General features: G+C 38.9%; 1 protein-coding gene across 5 annotated transcripts in view; it reads left to right on the forward strand.

Annotated features, from left to right (window-relative positions):
• The first annotated feature begins 4,195 nt into the window (after positions 1-4,195).
• Positions 4,196-17,599, forward strand: part of cacna1g (calcium channel, voltage-dependent, T type, alpha 1G subunit) — a 296,673-nt gene continuing 283,269 nt past the window's right edge. For all 5 annotated transcript variants that reach the window (XM_067429513.1, XM_067429516.1, XM_067429515.1 and 2 more), the window contains exons 1-2: positions 4,196-4,803; positions 5,364-5,668. In XM_067429513.1, the coding sequence (XP_067285614.1) occupies positions 5,371-5,668 (298 nt within the window). In that variant the 5' untranslated portion in view covers positions 4,196-4,803; positions 5,364-5,370. The remainder of the gene's footprint in view (positions 4,804-5,363; positions 5,669-17,599) is intronic.

Here is a 17,599-nt window from a genome sequence, read left to right on the forward strand (position 1 = left end):
AATTGTACTGGTAATAAGCCAACTACCATAAGTATATTTATAATTACCTTAACATATAAGATAATAAGTTACATATTTTAGTCTTCCTGGCATTACTTACACAAGAGCTTAACTTTACTGTTACTTTACTGTTTACTTTTTTTGTTTTGTTACAAATAATCCAAAATAAATTTTTGAGCAAGTGGATAACCAGTAAGGGTTCAAAACGATCTCCTTACCTTAGCCCAATCCACAACAATTATAATTTGAGTTCCGTCGTTTGTATTTGCGTCAAATCTGTATACATAAAGAAGGAGTCTAGTAGGCTATATCTAGTTAGTGGTTGATGCAGGTGGTGGATCATTTACAACGTTTTCACACAGCAGCTGGAATAATGAAATGTATCATTTTGATGGCGGATTGCAATCCAGAAAGGTCCAAACAACAATCATCATTGACAACTGGACATTCACCCATAGTTAAAAGCAAAAGATTAGACTGTGCAGAAATTGAAATCTACACTTCTACAGGTGATGCTAATATACACTAAATACACATAGTCATGCAATATAACAATAATAATTTGCATGGTTGGATGTCATATAAGCTAAGTGATCATTATATTTAATCACCGTAAGTAGCGTGATTTATTGTAATCTCTTTTTTTTCTCAGTTGGTCGGAACAAAAGTGGCAGACATGTTACTTACTTGTTCAGATGGCATTTTCCGGTGAAAATTCTTATTTTGGTCCTACTGCAGAATCTGTGATTCCAAAGTATCCACACTGGTGCGGTGACTGACAGCCAGCCTCACAAACCGCATTGGCGCTGAGAAGGCGTACACAATGCACAACCCACGTAAAGATGATAATTCACCAAATAACTGGAGGTTTTGGAGGTTTTTAACAGAGATAGCGACAAAGAGGCCAAACTTATGGACTGCTCAAAAAGCAACATTACACACTAACTAAAGTTGAAAGAGTAAATAGCATAATAGGACTCCTTAAAATATGTAGTTAAAATAAATAAAAATAAATGTATTTTAAAGCTAGAATTACACACTTTAGGTGTGTCCAACCTACAATAATACTGTTCTAACCTTTTTAAATGTGAGGACCGTAACTGCACTGGGGTGAAAATTGGGATATTTCCAGTCACACCGCATAGCTCGTACAGTTCCATGTGACATTTAACCATTTAGCCTATACTGTTGCTATTTCGGGGTCTAAGTATAATTGCCATTTACCGTGTGCATTAAAAATTTAGAAAAATTGGACACAATTATGAGACACTGCAGTGTAGCAGCAAGCATCACAACACAGAGAGGAACCTCAAGGATGACCCAGGAACATGTGTACATGCAGGTAGCAAAAATAAAAAAGTGGTTATATAGTAAATATATTGTCTGGAGCTTTCACCACAATAAATTCAAAAGCAGCAAAAAAGCATGAACATTATATCATCTTAACTACATATTATAGATATTAACTGTATGTCAGACATCCAACATTGAACGCTGTAATTAATTGATCAATACAATTACCTTTGCTGGATGGAGTGCAATAAAAAAGACTTTAGCATAATCCAGTGACTGGTCATTATGGGGTAATCTATAAAAAATACTGTTTAATCAATTTAATTAAAAAATCTGCTGGGAAAGAAAATTATTGACTGTTTTTACAGACACAAGATGAGTCACAGCAGTTTCTCAGTGACAGTGTTCAGTTTATCATGTTAAACATGTTGGTTTCATTAGTTTATTGCTATAATCTACATTATAAAATTATAATTCATAGTTCAAAAAAAGTATAATTCATATTCACAGTTTATGCGAAGCATGAGGATATCATAGATGCAAAAAAGAAAGAAAAAGAATTGACAGACTTCCATTTTTAAGTTTATATTAGATTATATTTTTACATGTGCATTTTAATATAAGTTTCAGTAGACACCTTGAGATTAATATTTCAGCCTCTGTGTTAATATAGTATAGCAGACCGTATCTGTAAATTGTTAGGCTATCTGTAACTGCTGCTGCCACAAGAGTCATTTTTTGCTGTAAACATATTGTTTTATTTTCCATTTCAATTATTTTACAACAAGTCATTTATTTCTATTGCAGCTGGCAAAACTGTATTGCATCAATATAGTGTATCCTCAATTACTTTTCTGTGTCCCTTGATGTGTTTTTATTGTTTTACCATAGGTGGCAGTGAAGAGAAGCTTGGAGTTTACCCACTCTTACACGCTGTTGCACTTTAAAGTTTCAATGTAAAGTAGAGCAAGAGCTGTGCAGAAAGTGGGTCTTTTACATTTGATCATATTTTATAGACATGATTAAATATATTCTACCTCTGTGTTACAAGGTATTTCATAATGTGCAGCCATAGCTGTGAAGTACTGAGGAGCCTAGTATCTCTGGTAGGTAAAAAAAAAAAAAGCATTTCCAAACAACCACACACACACACACACACACACACACACACACACACACACACACACACACACACACACACACACACACACACACACACACACACACACCCACACCCACCCACGCATGCATCTAACTATGCACTGTAACAGCTGGCAGCTGATTGGTTAATTCTAATCTAATACACACGGTTTAATTCTGAGTTATTGTCATATTTCAATACAATTTTCTAAACTATAGCCAATAAACTGTGAGAAAAAGTTAAACATTTTGGTTTAAATGTATATAAGCTATGTGTAAACTGTTCAATTTAAGTACACAATTAGATAATACCAATTTAGATCAACCAATTATCAAGCAATGCTTTATTTTGTTCGGTCTGTGGTGTAAAAGGTCACATTAGCAATTAAATAAAAAAACACTCAAAGTGTCTGAATAATGTTGGTCCCAAGTTTTTTTAATCAGTTTTACTGGTAGTCCACTGTATAAAGAATTTGGTTATATAATATATCACAGTTTGCTTTATTTTGCTATCCTCACTTACATAAATGAACTATAGTGTCCTGCACCCATAGGCACTAATTATATCTGGTGTCTGAATAATTTTTGGTTGGAGTGTGTGTGTGTGTGTGTGTGTGTGTGTGTGTGTGTGTGTGTGTGTGTGTGTGTGTGTGTGTGTGTGTGTGTGTGTGTGTGTGTGTGTGTGTGTGTGTGTGTGTGTGTGTGTGTGTGTGTGTGTGTGTGTGTGTGTGTGTGTGTGTGTGTGTGTGTGTGTGTGTGTGTGTGTGTGTGTGTGTGTGTGTGTGTGTGTGTGTGTGTGTGTGTCTAATATATATATTGTGTGTGTGTAATATATATAAGTTTAGTACGTTTTTAGTAAGCCTGTGTGGAATATGCTTAAAATGCTACATTTGATTGAAGAATATAATAGTTCAGAGTTATTTAATGTGTGTTAAAGGTTGCACGAAAAGTCTCCATTTCAAGTAACTATCCAGGAAAGAACATTAAAAGCTATAAAATCATAATTATCAATCACCGGTAGGGGGCCACAAGGGGGTGTGCTGAAAATGTATAAGACTTTTTAAAAGCTACTTTTAAGGGCCATCAATGTTAACCTGTTAACTCACAATATTAATCAAATTTGTTTCCAAAATATTTTTTAATTCAAATTATTTTAAGTTTTCTTTCTAAAGACTGGTCAGAAATCATAAGATTATATTGTTGTGGTTTATGTATCTAACAGTAGCCTACTCCACTAATTTACTTTGACTTTATCATAATAACAATATAAAAGCTAGATACAGTAGGCTATTTCGTTTTGGGAAACAATTATGAGACAATTAAAAAACTTTATATTTGTTCTCATGCTGTATAAATGACTCTTTATACATGTACATGTACAGATACCTACACTTTAGGAAGAGGTCCTTGGCGTCGATAAGTTTAAAAACCCCTGCACTGGTCGTTCTCATCATAAATATGTCTTTTTTTCGTTTTGTTCCTTGACAAAAAAAACAGAGGTTTCATAATAAACATAGACGGAGCATATAGCGGGTTTAGTCCAATCCCAAACTTTTCCTAGTTTTATTGGTTCAGTGTAAACAATGAGGTTCCAGCTGTTTCACCAGACATGGTAGTACAGTGTTGATTGGCACTTCTTTGATGCAATCAAAAGAGATGCTGAGTTATCGCCGCCTCTGATTGGCGGACGCGCCTTCAAGGGGCGGGGATTGGAAGTTGAATCCGAATCCAGCTGTGAATTGGTTCGCATGAGCGGTTTCGTGCTATAGACCGTTTTGCCGACTGGGAGAATCATTGGAGACTTGTGTATTTTCGCAATAATGGACAAGACTTCAGCATAGAGATCTCTCTTGCGCATTCTTTCAGCACGAGATTAAGGTTTTCCTTTTCATGTGCAGACAGAAAATCACTGCCTGCATCTTTAGAAAAGATTTCTGAAGGATTTTACTAATTGTCTAAGGATCTATAATTGTTACTGTTGTGAATACTTTTGAGCATTAGATCCCGCGGTTATCTATTACAAAAAAACATTGAATTATAACCATTGTTGGTTTACTTTTTAAGTGTGCGCACACGGAGAAAAACGAGTGGAGCGCACATTTGGGGATTGGGGATTGGGAATCAGTTTTGCAGGACTTGTCTTGTTTGTATCTGGTTGTTGGTCATCAACATACAATGCTGATATCTTGAGGCATGATGTCCAAGTCACTGAGATGCCCATAAACCTGCTTGCGCTGTAACTGCCACCTGGAAACTGCCTGCGAGCTCCAACTGATCCTATTCAATCCCATCATTTGGACTGCTTTTGCAACAGAAATGATCATGCGATGAGTAAGCTCGATTTGGGCATATTTTCAGAAGCAATTACAGGTAAGAAATCAACATTTACAATATTTTACTGAATTATTGTTAAAGCATAATCACGCTCATTTTCGTCCTTATTGTGTAATCATTAAACAGGTATACTGCCAAGTTTTAAAGTAGGCTAAGTCATAGTATTTATTTTAAATGCTAATTATTATTATTATTATTTTGAATAAGATGTCATTGATTTAAATAGAAGACACCAAAGTACCACATCATATTGTTTAGGTGGCTTATTGTTTTCTCCCTCCGTACAGTTCCATCAATCATTACTGAATACCAGCCTGTACAATTCCAATAGTCTCAAAAGTATTGTCTATTTATTGTCTATTGTTCAAATGCACCGACCTTAATAATTAATAAATCCAAAATACAGTTACCTTTAGTGCATTTTATTCAATATAATTTTATTTACAATCATGTCGGTTACATTAAATGGACGTGTACGATCTTTAATGGCATATGCATTTTTCCATATATTTTTTCCCCAGCATTTTATAACTGCGTAAAATCAGATTAATTTCTCCAGTGTACTGCAAGTAATGCATGCATTGTCTCTCCTCAAGGGGGTGAATGATGGCTGAAGATGGAGGAAATATCTCCGAGGACCATCAGTTGAAGGAAGCAGAGGGTAGCTCCTCTCTTCCAAGGACTTTTATACGACTTAACGACCTGTCCGGTGGCGGGGAGCGCAGTGAGCTTGAGGCTGATGGAGGCGAAAGGCGAGAGAGCGCGACCGGAGCAGCGGTGGAGGAGGCGTCCGCTAGCGGCGGGGAAGCCTTGCCTTATCCGTCTTTGGCACCGGTTGTGTTTTTCTATCTGAAGCAGACCACACGTCCAAGGAGTTGGTGCCTGAAAATGGTTTGCAATCCATATCCTTTCAAACTCAAATGCACTTTGCCTCACCTGGATGGCATACACCTGTACAGGTAGGGCGCGCTACGGCGAACGCTGCAGGGCGCTGTCTTAAGTTTGGAAACAACGCATTCGACACAATATTAGTAAATCATTCTGGCTTTGTCGTGTTTTCCTTTTCGGAAATGTTAAAATCGTCGAAAAAAACCATCTCCCAAACAAAGAGAAAATGTATTTTAAAGTCCCCATTGTGCTGACAGATACAAATTAAAGAGGTTTAATTCCACTTGTGGTGTGGAAGACAACACGATCCTGCAGAATATCAGAGTTTATGAGACTTGGCAAGCTTGAATGTTTCCTCAGCAGTCTCATAACTGTCTTAAAGCAGTTGTGTGCGTTTGTATGACAAACAAGCTGAGAAAAGTAATTTTACTACATTAACTGGCCAATGGCTCTGAGGCATTTTGACATTACCTCATTTGTTAGCACTGACGAGTTAAGTTATTTGCTTGGTGTCATGAATTTCTAAAGCTAAGAATTGTGATCACAAAGTGCTTTGGTTCTATATCTTCAGAAAATACTACTGAACATCTTTCTTTAAGGCAAAATCATGGTATAAAGACGTATACAAGTTGGTCATCAGGTTATAAAATGGCACTGCCAACCTGATATCATGGGAAAACGCAAGTATTTTATAAGGTTGTATAAATGTGATTAGTTCAAAAATGTAATAAATAAATAAATAAATAAGCATGAGGGTCCACCTCTGAGCCCACCCCTGAACCTAACCGCAATGGGACGTAAGGAGATTGTAAGAATTCATACGAATTAGCCACCACTTTGGCAAAACTTAAAATAGTTATGAATTGCCATGAAATTGTTTTGGCAGTGCTTAGAATTCAGCCCAAATTGTATTTTTGGCAAGGCGAAAAGACTATTGACTATTGCTTTTTACTTTCTAGAAGATCAGATGGATATCTCAGTAGGAGTAATTTGAGAAGAAGTCAATAGCAACATATTCCTGATTTCTTAACTTTGTGATTAGTTCATTATTTAAGTTAGTCCAATCAATCCTTGCTTGGCTTTCAGCAAGAGCGCCTAACAAGTGGTTTAGATTAGTCACATCTATCTAGTCCTAATGACTGTAATTTTTAGGGTGTTGTTAATGCTCTCATTCCCTCGGCAGTGAGATGATTTCATTTTGTATCTTAAGAGGCTTCCCTGTTTAGCTGCCAGTCGTTTCGCAGAAAGAGGAGAAAACAGACCTGATTGCGAGCGTGTGAGGAAGGGATGTGGTTAGCATGTGTGAGTCAGAGGTGTGCACTTGCAGTATGACTGATTCTGGGTGTAGGTGATCTGTTTGGTTTTCGACGGACTCGCAGCAGCCTTGCCGAAGGAAAGAATGCTCTTTTGGATCGGACGAGCTGGCTGGATGTGATTGTGATGTCTGGGTTCAAATGCTTTGTTTTTCTTCAGTAGGAAATATGATGAGCCTTGTGGGCTCTGAAAGGCTGCCCAATCAAACACACTCATCTTTCCCCCATTCTTGTTTCTCAAACTCCTCACGCTCTTCCCCCATTAGATGAGCCCACATCCCTAAAAAATAAGCCAGGCTTATGAAACACAGTGCCTTTGAGTGGGAGTGGGCCCTGCGGTTCTCCGGGCCTGATGGTCTGCTATTCCTCAGAGATAATAAAGCCAGCTCTTGCCATCGCATTTCCATATTCTTAAATGCCACTGTTTCTACCGAGTTCCCCTTGGTCCAGTGCACTCATGCGCTTAGGAAAAGACTGAGCCAAAAGGGATCCTATTAACTGTGGTCAAGAAATAGATGTGGAATTCCCTCTCCTTGAATCATCCTGCTGCACTGCTGCACACACAATCTGTTCACTGTCCAGTCGAGATCAATGAAAAGGCTGGCTGTTTATTTAGATTTAAAATAGCTTTAAAACGGTGGTCAAGTAAAGTGAACATAATACAGACAAATGTGGTACTGCGCAGTACAGTACAGGAACAAATCAAAGTGCGCAGTGACATTTGCAAAAACAGGAGTGTCCTCCGTATATATCCTCTTGCAGATTTATGTGTCGAGACAGTTCATCTCTCAAGGTGCCATCTCATGTAATGATTCCTCGTATGGTAATTTCTGTTCTTAGATCATTGTTGTGGCGTTGAGTGGGGTTTGAATCTCTGGGACTCATTATTTGCGGGAAGATTTATTTATATGTATAGTCTTCATGGATGACCTTTAACACATCTCTGTAGCCGCCATTAGATAAAGGTCACTGTTTTTTAATAGTTTGTAAAGCATCTCAAATCGATCTTCTGTTCTTCCCACTGGAAGCATGTAAAAGTGTCCTGTTTGACAGTCTCTGGACAAACTCATTTTCATACTTTTTCAGATCAAATGGGTCCTTGTAACGTCTGACATTCTCATTTGCAATTTGGCATGCGCATCAGTAGGTCGCTCAATCAGTTCATCAAAAAGTCTCTTTCTATTATTGATTTGCCAGTAATGAAGGAGTTTTCTAAGATCTTGTGCATCTGTTTTCAATTAGCGAATGATTCTGCAGTCTTTGTTTCATAATTCTGTGTTTGTAATCTGTCATTCATTAGATCTTTTTTAGATTCCTTGAGTGTTACTTTAGCTTATTGAACCTTTGACTTGTCCTCCGTCATGGGGTTTTCTCTGGAACCTGCCGCATATCTGTAGCGTCGGCGTTCTGGAAGAGTTTGTGTATGTGTGTTCTTAATAATGCCTGTGTTTGTGTGTGTGAGATGGAGAGAATTTGGGTGTTTGTGTGACTCAGAAGTTTGAAAGTTCACTTTTGAAAGTTGGGCTGCACAGTTGATTGCACTGAAATCGAAATAATTATATGGCGTAGTTCTGATATTAAATTGATTTAATTATATAAATATCTAATTTTAGAATTTGTTAGAGATTTAAATATTATTCAGACTGCACTTTGCATATGATGCATGCTTCAAAGTCTGAGTATAATGTGCATTGAAACGCAGAGCACTCATACTGTCAGCCCAAATCCGATTATTTGTGTATCCGATTAGCCTGAAAAGCCAGACTCACATCAAGATGTTGGGTTTGGGAACACGCCATTGGCAGGGCTCAATCCGAGGGGAGGGATAAACGGTTGTTTTTCAAATTACCTCCGCATGCGGTATACTGCCACTGATAGTGCTCTTGTTGGTCTTGTTAGTACTCTACAACCAACCAGAGCACTATCAGTGGTGAGACAACAATCACAAGTGGGTTGTGGCTGAGTCCCACATGCGCTTTCCCACCAGTTGGGCTAGGTGAGAACCGACACTTCGACCACATCTTCCTTTTTTAAGAATGACTTCAGTGCCATTCTTTTTTAGCAGGGATATAGCAGGAAATTCACGCAAAACCGTCGCAACTCTGCCTTCATTATGTTAAACCCGCTGACTCTATACTCGATGTGATTCGCCTGACTAGAGTTTGGTTTTTCAATCTAGCAAGCCAACGGAGGGTTGTTAGACACCATGGCTGCAAATTACATTTGCTGCCGCTAGGGTGTGTCTAGATTTCTAGGCTTGTATCCGATTGGAATCTCATCTAAAATTATTGGCGTCCACACTGTAAATCGCAACTCTTCAGATCTGATTTGCGTCTAGCTCTTTGGTTTTCCGGAATATCAGCATTGAATTCTATCGCAATGACACTGTGTTGGTAGGCATACACCAAAACAGCAACAACACCCGCAATACATATGTCGCCTTATTGGGGGGGAGAGGAATCATATTTAGCTTTGAGGGCCTCACGTCTCTCACTTCCTGTAAATTTAATATGAATTCAGAACTCAAACCCAGTAAACTCCTGTGCCGCACCATTAGAGCTCATCTAACAGCCTTCAGCTTGAGCAGACAGCAGACATCTTCTCAGGACATGGAGATTTCAGTTTTGTAGCTGTCGGTCAGATCGCTGGCACGGATTTTAATCTGTTCTGATGTATAACTATTAATGGAATATCATATAGCAATTATTAGGTCTGTCAATCTAACTTGTAAGGTGTAATAATTAGGGATGTTACATTAAGATCGGACTTTTATTCTCTCTTAGCCAGCAATCTAATATTTTTCAATACCTCAAAACATGCTGCGATAAAATTATATTAGATTCAAGGGCCCATGATCAGTGTATCAATACTACAATGTGTCTAGTTACATTTTTCAACTCACAGAATACTAGATATTTAATTGAACTCGATATCCATATTTGTAACCATTTGCAACCACAACTTGTATCCATCCATAACTTGTAAAATTAAATAATAATTTTAAAACTTTGCTCATGCAAGATCATAATTTGTCTGATCCAGCTTTTCATTGGCTTGTGCAAGTGACAACAGTCAAGAAATTCTTATGTCCATGTTTCCACTGAGCAGTACAGTTCAGTGCTATTTGGGACGCTATACCCTGATCCAGCTTGTTTCCACCGCCAACAGCACCCTTACTTGATAGCCGTGGTATAGCGATCAACGTCATTCTCGCGAGAAGAACGTGAGACAGTTAACATCAGTGGAGGACATACAGCAGGACTCGTTCTCGGCATGTGGCTGTTTGTCACGAGAAGACACGCTTTGTTTGAGCCAAAAAGCATGCGCAGGTAACAATTCTCTGTCAACCAATCAACGTTCTGCAATGAGTCTAGCTCCACCCTTTATTTCCGGACTACTGTACTAGGTACTCCAAAGGAAAGGGTGCCAAAAAGTCCCCTGGTTCAGTATGGTTCGGAATTAGGGTACTATTTACAACTTCTGACAATGGAAATGTATATAATTTTGTACCGTATTGTACTGAACCGTACCGCATTGCTCGGTGGAAACAAGCCATACAATGTGCAAATATAGTATCCCAATTGGGGCATGTACAACACAACCAGGTAGGCTACAAAATTTGGAAAAATGAATAAAAATAAATAAATAAAAATTCATTATGCTGACAGTTAAGTGAGATTGGGTTAATATCACCCATTATATGATACCCGTGGTCATTTTATCGACGTGTTACCGGTCCTATCTGACCCCCTCCGAGCGAGCTTAGAACCAGGGTCTTCGGCGTAGAGCTTAGATTGGACTAAAAAAATCAAGTCCGACCCTACCTGAGCCCGGCCACGTTGTATCCAAACCCGATTTAAACCCGACCATTTTTTTTTATGTGGGCGTTCTGACGAGAACGAGCCTGTAATGAGCAAAGCGGACCGGTGTGACTCATGTTAAAACTAACATTGATAAATTGAAATGAGCTGACAACATCGCCATTTTCTCCAGAGCGACTGTACAGCCGAATCAAATTTTGTTGCTATTTTTTCCTGTTTAACACTGTGAAGCTGCTTTAAAACAATCGTCATTGTAAAAGCGCTATGTAAATAAAGTTGACTTGACTTGACTCAGCTCAATAATCCGCAGGCGCGCTCATGAACCGCTCACCGGTAAAATGATGTTCACTAAAATGCAGCTCAGACATGACATTTATCTGTAGCTTACTATACTTGTTGTGGCCATTAAACAATGTTTTTTATTTTCATATTTATGTTTAAATATTATATTATTTTTACATATCTGATGATGAAAAATATGCGAGTGGGTCAGAAATTAGGTTATATTTAGTTTAATATTAAGTTTTGTTTTGTAGAACGCATTTCTTTCATTTTGTATAAATTGTATCTTAATTTTAATAAAGGTTTCTTTAGCCAATTGCCTGGATTTAATAAATAAGAAGCAAATAGCTGAATATCGTGAGATGAAATCGCGGGAGCAATTGCTTTCATGCTCATGAACTGGAGCTCGCATCTCATGAATAAACCGAAACTCAGCAGGCTACTTGCCTCACAGACATGAGAAATCTGTGTAGAAAGCTTGAAATGTCCACTTTTTAACGATTTGAAACGAAACGATTTAGTTAAGCAAAGTGCAGTGTTCACACGAGCAGCTCATCACAGAGCGTTTCTGTTCAGAATGCTGCGCTCCACACTGCATGCATACACTAATCCTGACTTGTGCAACTTTGTAGCCTACACATTTGTTTCTTAGTTGTAGTATTAGTTCTTGCTTTGCTAAAAATATGTATTATTTCTGATTATGGCATAGCTTTCTGCCCACCCAATTAGACTAATAAAGTAATGATTAAAAAAACAAAAACACTTGGTCAAGGGCCCGGTCCGACCCGGCCCGAGAATAGTGCTGGGAAATCTTGGCCCGACCCAGCCTGCGGGTCGTTTCGGGTCAGGTTCAGGCTCGGGCTTGGGCTCAGGCTCAGGCAGGGACTCTACACTCTACTTTGGGGTAGGAGGTGGGCAGGCACGCTAATATGGCAGCCTTTAGCGTCAGTCGCTAGCATGCTTCTTGAGGCCAAGAGAGCTCATCCCCCTAAACCTCACTCCCATCCGGTCTTACTCGACCTGCTCAGAGCGGGATTTGGGCGTGCTAACAATGATGCTAAAGACCACAGCCTCTTGCGTCAGTTCCTAACACACCTTTTGAGGCTAGTGGAGTAAGGTTTACATGCACATCTCTTGCTGGACTATGTCTGTTACACTTACTCACCTAAACCTCACTCCTTTCCGGGTCATGGCACCAAATGTTACTGGTCCTACTCGACCATCTCTGAGTTGGATTTGAACTGCCGTGGTCTCCAGTGTGGGAGGCTGGCGCGCTACCAAGGTCAGTCGCTAGCATGCCTCTTGAGGCCAGTGGAGTGAGGTTTACACGCACAGCTCTTACTGGTCTACGTTCGCTACAAATGCATCGTTGAAATCGATTATACAAATAATATTAATTTTGTTTGTAATTGATTGCATAAGTCAATTAATTAATCAAATTCATCACGATTTAATTCCTTCCTTTCCTTCATTCCTTTCTTTCTTCCTTCCATCCTTCTTTCAAACAAGCAACAGTTGCTGGCATATTTGATTTGTCTGTAAAAGAATAGAACATGAAGTGAGCTCTTATTTAATCAGTAGAAAATGTTACTCTGGGCATCCAGCACATCCAGACAGAGCAGGCAGAAAACAAGGGAAAGCTTTACAGACCAGCATATATGAGATATTAAAATTTGTTTTTGTAATATAACCAACGCTTTTGAAATATGAGATTGTGTTGATCTTGAAATTAAATTATGTCATCAGCTCTATGGTAATATTCCTCTCCACGGTGTCACCGTGGCTCTGTTCTCTACCGCTGAGCACAGCCAGAACTCCCAGACCTGGAAACACGGGTGAAAAACATGCTGCGTGCCATTCTTTTCACCTGCTATAGTGAATAACAGACTGCTCATTAGTTAACAAACAACTCCTGCATTGTCAAAAATGTACATTGCTTGTGTGCCAAGTATGTGATTTACATCAGCTATATGTTTCAGGATGTGAAAGAGAGCATGCACAAATGCTGTTCATTAGAAAACGATCCCATCCTGAGTAACTCTCTCATTTTTTTCCAAACAGTTTGTGTTACTGGCACGTCCTGCTACTGTCTGTTATGTACTTTTATAATATTGCCAATGTGCTTGGCTTGGCAGCATTCTGTTTCTTATGCATTGTTACTCCTGCTATAATTGGTGTTTTTGTTGCCAAATGCTCATACTGTTGATTTATGAAGACAGATTTTGACTCTGGAGGCAATCATTGCACTAACTATTGTCAATTAATCACAATTTAGCCCTCAATTCCTTCATTTGACAACCAGAAACCGAGCATAAACATAAAAAGCAGCTTAAGCCGAAGGGATGAAGCCAATTTTGCCATGCAGAAAATGGTCATTACTTTGTGTTCAATATTTCATAATTCCATCTTTTCTTTTTTTAAGGCCCCCCCCATAACACAGGCTACATCCCATATATGCCAAGTCTGTGAATTAATGTACAGTGGCTCATTACAGGGTCCTGTCAAAGCCAGACATCTATAAGCCCTCTATTTGAACAAAAGGGGAAGTTATAATTACAGCCAGACTAGTCTGTCCTTTAAATTAGTCCTCTATTACATGTCTAACTATCAGTTGAGTGCAGCTGGTGCTGTATGCTGTACTATATCTAATAGCCTCAATATAGAACACATTTGTTTGCCTATACAAAAGAGGCTGTTTGTTGTTTGGAAAATATATTTGAATATTAGCTTCCATATGAAGATGAAGTTAGATATTTTATCTCGTGTATAATCCCTGAAAAACTTTCTCTATTTTAATGTATGTGGCAAGTTAGAATGATGATTTGTTTGGTTTGTGTGTTTCTGAGAAATCAGAGCATTTGCATGTGTGTGAAATATTTTATTTTATGTGCATTTATAAACCGATCAGGCATAACATTATGACCACCGAGAGGTGAAGTGAATAACATTTATTATCTCTTCATCACAGCACCTGTTAGTGGGTGGGATATATTAGGCAGCAAGTGAACATTTCGTCCTTAAAGTTGATGTGTTACAACCAGGAAAAATGGGCAAGCGTAAGGATTTGAGAAAGTTTGACAAGGGCCAAATTGTGATGGGTAGACGACTGGGTCAGAACACCTCCAAAACTGCAGCTCTTTTGGGGTCAGTATCTATCTAAAGTTGTCCAAGGAAGGAACAGCTTTGAAGCAGCGACGGGGTCATGGGCGCCAAGGCTCACTGATGCATGTGGGGAGCGAAGGCTGGCCGTGTGGACAGATCAAACAGACAAGCTATATTGCTCAAATTGCTCAAGAAGTTAATGCTTGTTCTGATAGAAAGGTGCCAGAATACACTGTGCATCGCAGTTTGTTGCGTATGGGGCTGCATGGCCGCAGATCCATCGGGGTGTCCATGCTGACCCCTGTCCACCGGCACAAAAAAGCTCAAAAGTTGGCATAACTGGACCACAGAGCAATGGAAGAAGGTGGCCTGGTGTGATGAATCATGTTTTTTTTTCACATCACGTGGATGCCCAGGTGCTTGTGCATCGCTTTCCTGGGGGAACACATGGCACCAAGATGAACTGGGAAGAAGGCAAGCCAGCAGAGGCAGTGTGATGCTTTTGGGCAATGTTCTGCTGGGAAACCTTGGGTCTCGCCATCCATGTAGATGTTACTTTGACATGTACTACCTACCTAAGCATTGTTGCAGAACACATACACCCTTTCATGGAAACGGTATTCCCTGGTGGCATTGGCCTCTTTCAGCAGGATAATGCCCCCTGCCACAAAGCAAAAATGGTTCAGGAAGGGTTTTAGAAGCAGAACAATGAGTTTGAGGTGTTGATTTGGCCTCCAAATTCCCCTGATCTCAATCCAATCAAGCATCTATTGGATGTGCCTGAACAAACAAACCCCTGAACATACAGGACTTAAAGGATCTGCTGCTAACATCTTGGAGCCAGATACCACAGAACACCTTCGGGGGTTTAGTGGAGTCCATGCCTCAATGGGACAGGGCTGTTTTGGCAGCAAAAGGGGGACCAGCACAATATTAAGTTATAATGTTTTGCCTGATCGGTGTAGAAGCTAAATTGTCATTTTTGATTCATTAAATGTGTGTGAGACTATCTTTTTTCTGAAAAGAAGTCTTTGACGTTATTCTTTTTAGTAAATTAGTTTGAATTTGGTTTAAAAAAAAGAAGTACTTTTGGCATTATAAAAATTGCTCTAACTTTTGTTTGCAGATGGTAAAATTGGGTATTTGTTCAAAAAAATATGCATGTGTATAGACTTGTTTACCCTGGTGGGTTTCTTATTGGGCAGTTTCCTCCTCAATCAGTATATCTGACTGCTTCATTTGGAATATTTACTCATCGTAATTGTCTGTAAATTTGACCTGAATTCATGCTAGAAAAAAGGAGAAGGAATGAATCAAGCTGAATTGGTTGTTTGAAAAACACCCATTATTATCGAAATGTCAGACTCTTGGAAAGCTCTCTGTCTTTTTTGTTCTCCTTTGCGCGTGTGTATATATTTTTCTTCTATATTACCTTTTGTCACTGTTCTTGCTTGGCCGCCCCCTGCCAATCTTCAACCTCTCAACACTCTCTCTACCTCTCTCCTTCTCCCTGGGCTGTTCCGTGAGATGTCTGTAAGTTTATATAGGAATCAGTCCAGGATTTTCCTACCAGCTTTTTCTCATTAGAGAATTGGAGGAGACTGGAGAAGTTGAGAGGAATGGCATGAGGCAGGAGAGGTGGGGGAGGGAGAAAGAAAGAGAGAGAGGGAAACTAGGGAAAGTAGGGGTGAGATGTATGTTGGCCCACCTAACCGAATTCCCATACGGCCTCTGAAGCTCATTACCTCTCCCACTTGTGTTTACTTTCCTTTAGTCTTATTACCAGTTAGATGTAGCCTTTCCTTTCCCTCTCACACATCCCCCTTCCTCTGCACGCTAAATCTAGCACATGATATTTATTCCTGTTGCTTCATTTGTCATACTTTTTTTTAAAAGCTTTTTTGTTTGTTTTTAATGGTAATCTTTGTTGCTTTGAGGTATGTTTGGTTATACACCTACAATATCAGCCAACATGGGCTTAAATATTTTTGGTCAAGAGGGCGAACTAGTTCCTTCAGTTCAGTGTTTTTCACTAGAGAGATTTACATTACATTTGTCATTACATGTTTTGTAGGGGTGGGTGTATGTACAAAATCTTGTATTATGCTATGATACATTTTATGTAGCATTGTGCATCCTAATATGGTTATATAGTGGTAGTATTAATTATCAGTAGATGTTCGATTGATTATTTTTTTTAGAGTTTTAATATTTTAAATTTGCATGTCACATTTTCATATTTACATTACCTTTGTTATTATCTAATGCTCACTTGCCTTTAATCTCTGAAGCCACTAATAATTTAACAACACTGTTTTATGTAATGTTTCAAATTTCAATACTAATAATAATTTTTCATCCTATGAATTACAATGTTAATGCCTAAATTCGCTTAATTTAAATTCACACAATTTAATTAATGTATATATTAATGCTGTCTAATCACTTAAACATATATATATAGAGAAATAGAACCGATAAATAGAATAGAACCTAGAAATAAAACCGACGCCTATTTTTCATGCGATAAGCAAAAGTGTTGGAAGCGTTTTCAGACAAAATAGAATATGAACATTTTTAAAGTAATTTTGATATGAATACATATTAATAAATGACATTTTGACATTTGAAAGTCTCTAAGTTAACATAAATGCAGATATAGGACTAATTGTAAAAAAACAAACAAAAAAAACATAATTATCAATATTGAAATATTGCACCTGTCAATACAGAACGACATATTCTGTAGCATATTTTGCCGTCAATACTGCCGACGATGTCTATGCTGTATCAGTAGGCTATATTTATGTTTAACATGAAGTGTAGGCCTTCCCTGTAAGTAAACTAGCAGCAGCAGCGTCGCATCAGACACGCTTCTGGTGGGCAAATACTTAGAAAACGCCACACAGCCGCCACTCAGCTTGCAGTGTGTTGCCGGCCTTAGAACTGGTTTTGGACAGGAATGTTGTTCCAGGGTCAACAAAAGATACTTGCTTGGCAAAATCACGGCGACCAAATCAGTCAGTCAGTAAAAACTTTAAAAATAAAATATTTCTACCTCTTGTTGCTGATTGGGATTTTCAGTTGAAATAGAAGGTACCACCCAGTCTAATGTTTACTGGTGTGAGGGAATTTGTGCTATGTGTCAAGAGGTGAGGCATGCCCAATTGCTTTTGTTGTACCCGTCTGGGATGTCTGACTGGCCATGAGAATCCCCTTTTTTGGACATGCTTGACTGGAGGGGTGTGTCGCAGGTGGCAGTGATAGACCCCAGGACTGACCCGCACACTTATCAGCAACGTCCTCTCCTCATGGCCACACTTAAAGGCCCCTCAACCCACCCGGTGTCATCACAGTCCCAGTCAGAGAAAAAAGAGATGTCTTACTGGAGATAAAACCTCTTAGGTTATAAATATCTCTTTAAAG

The sequence above is a fragment of the Pseudorasbora parva genome, chromosome 21, assembly GCF_024679245.1.
Source record: "Pseudorasbora parva isolate DD20220531a chromosome 21, ASM2467924v1, whole genome shotgun sequence".
Lineage (NCBI taxonomy): Eukaryota > Metazoa > Chordata > Actinopteri > Cypriniformes > Gobionidae > Pseudorasbora > Pseudorasbora parva.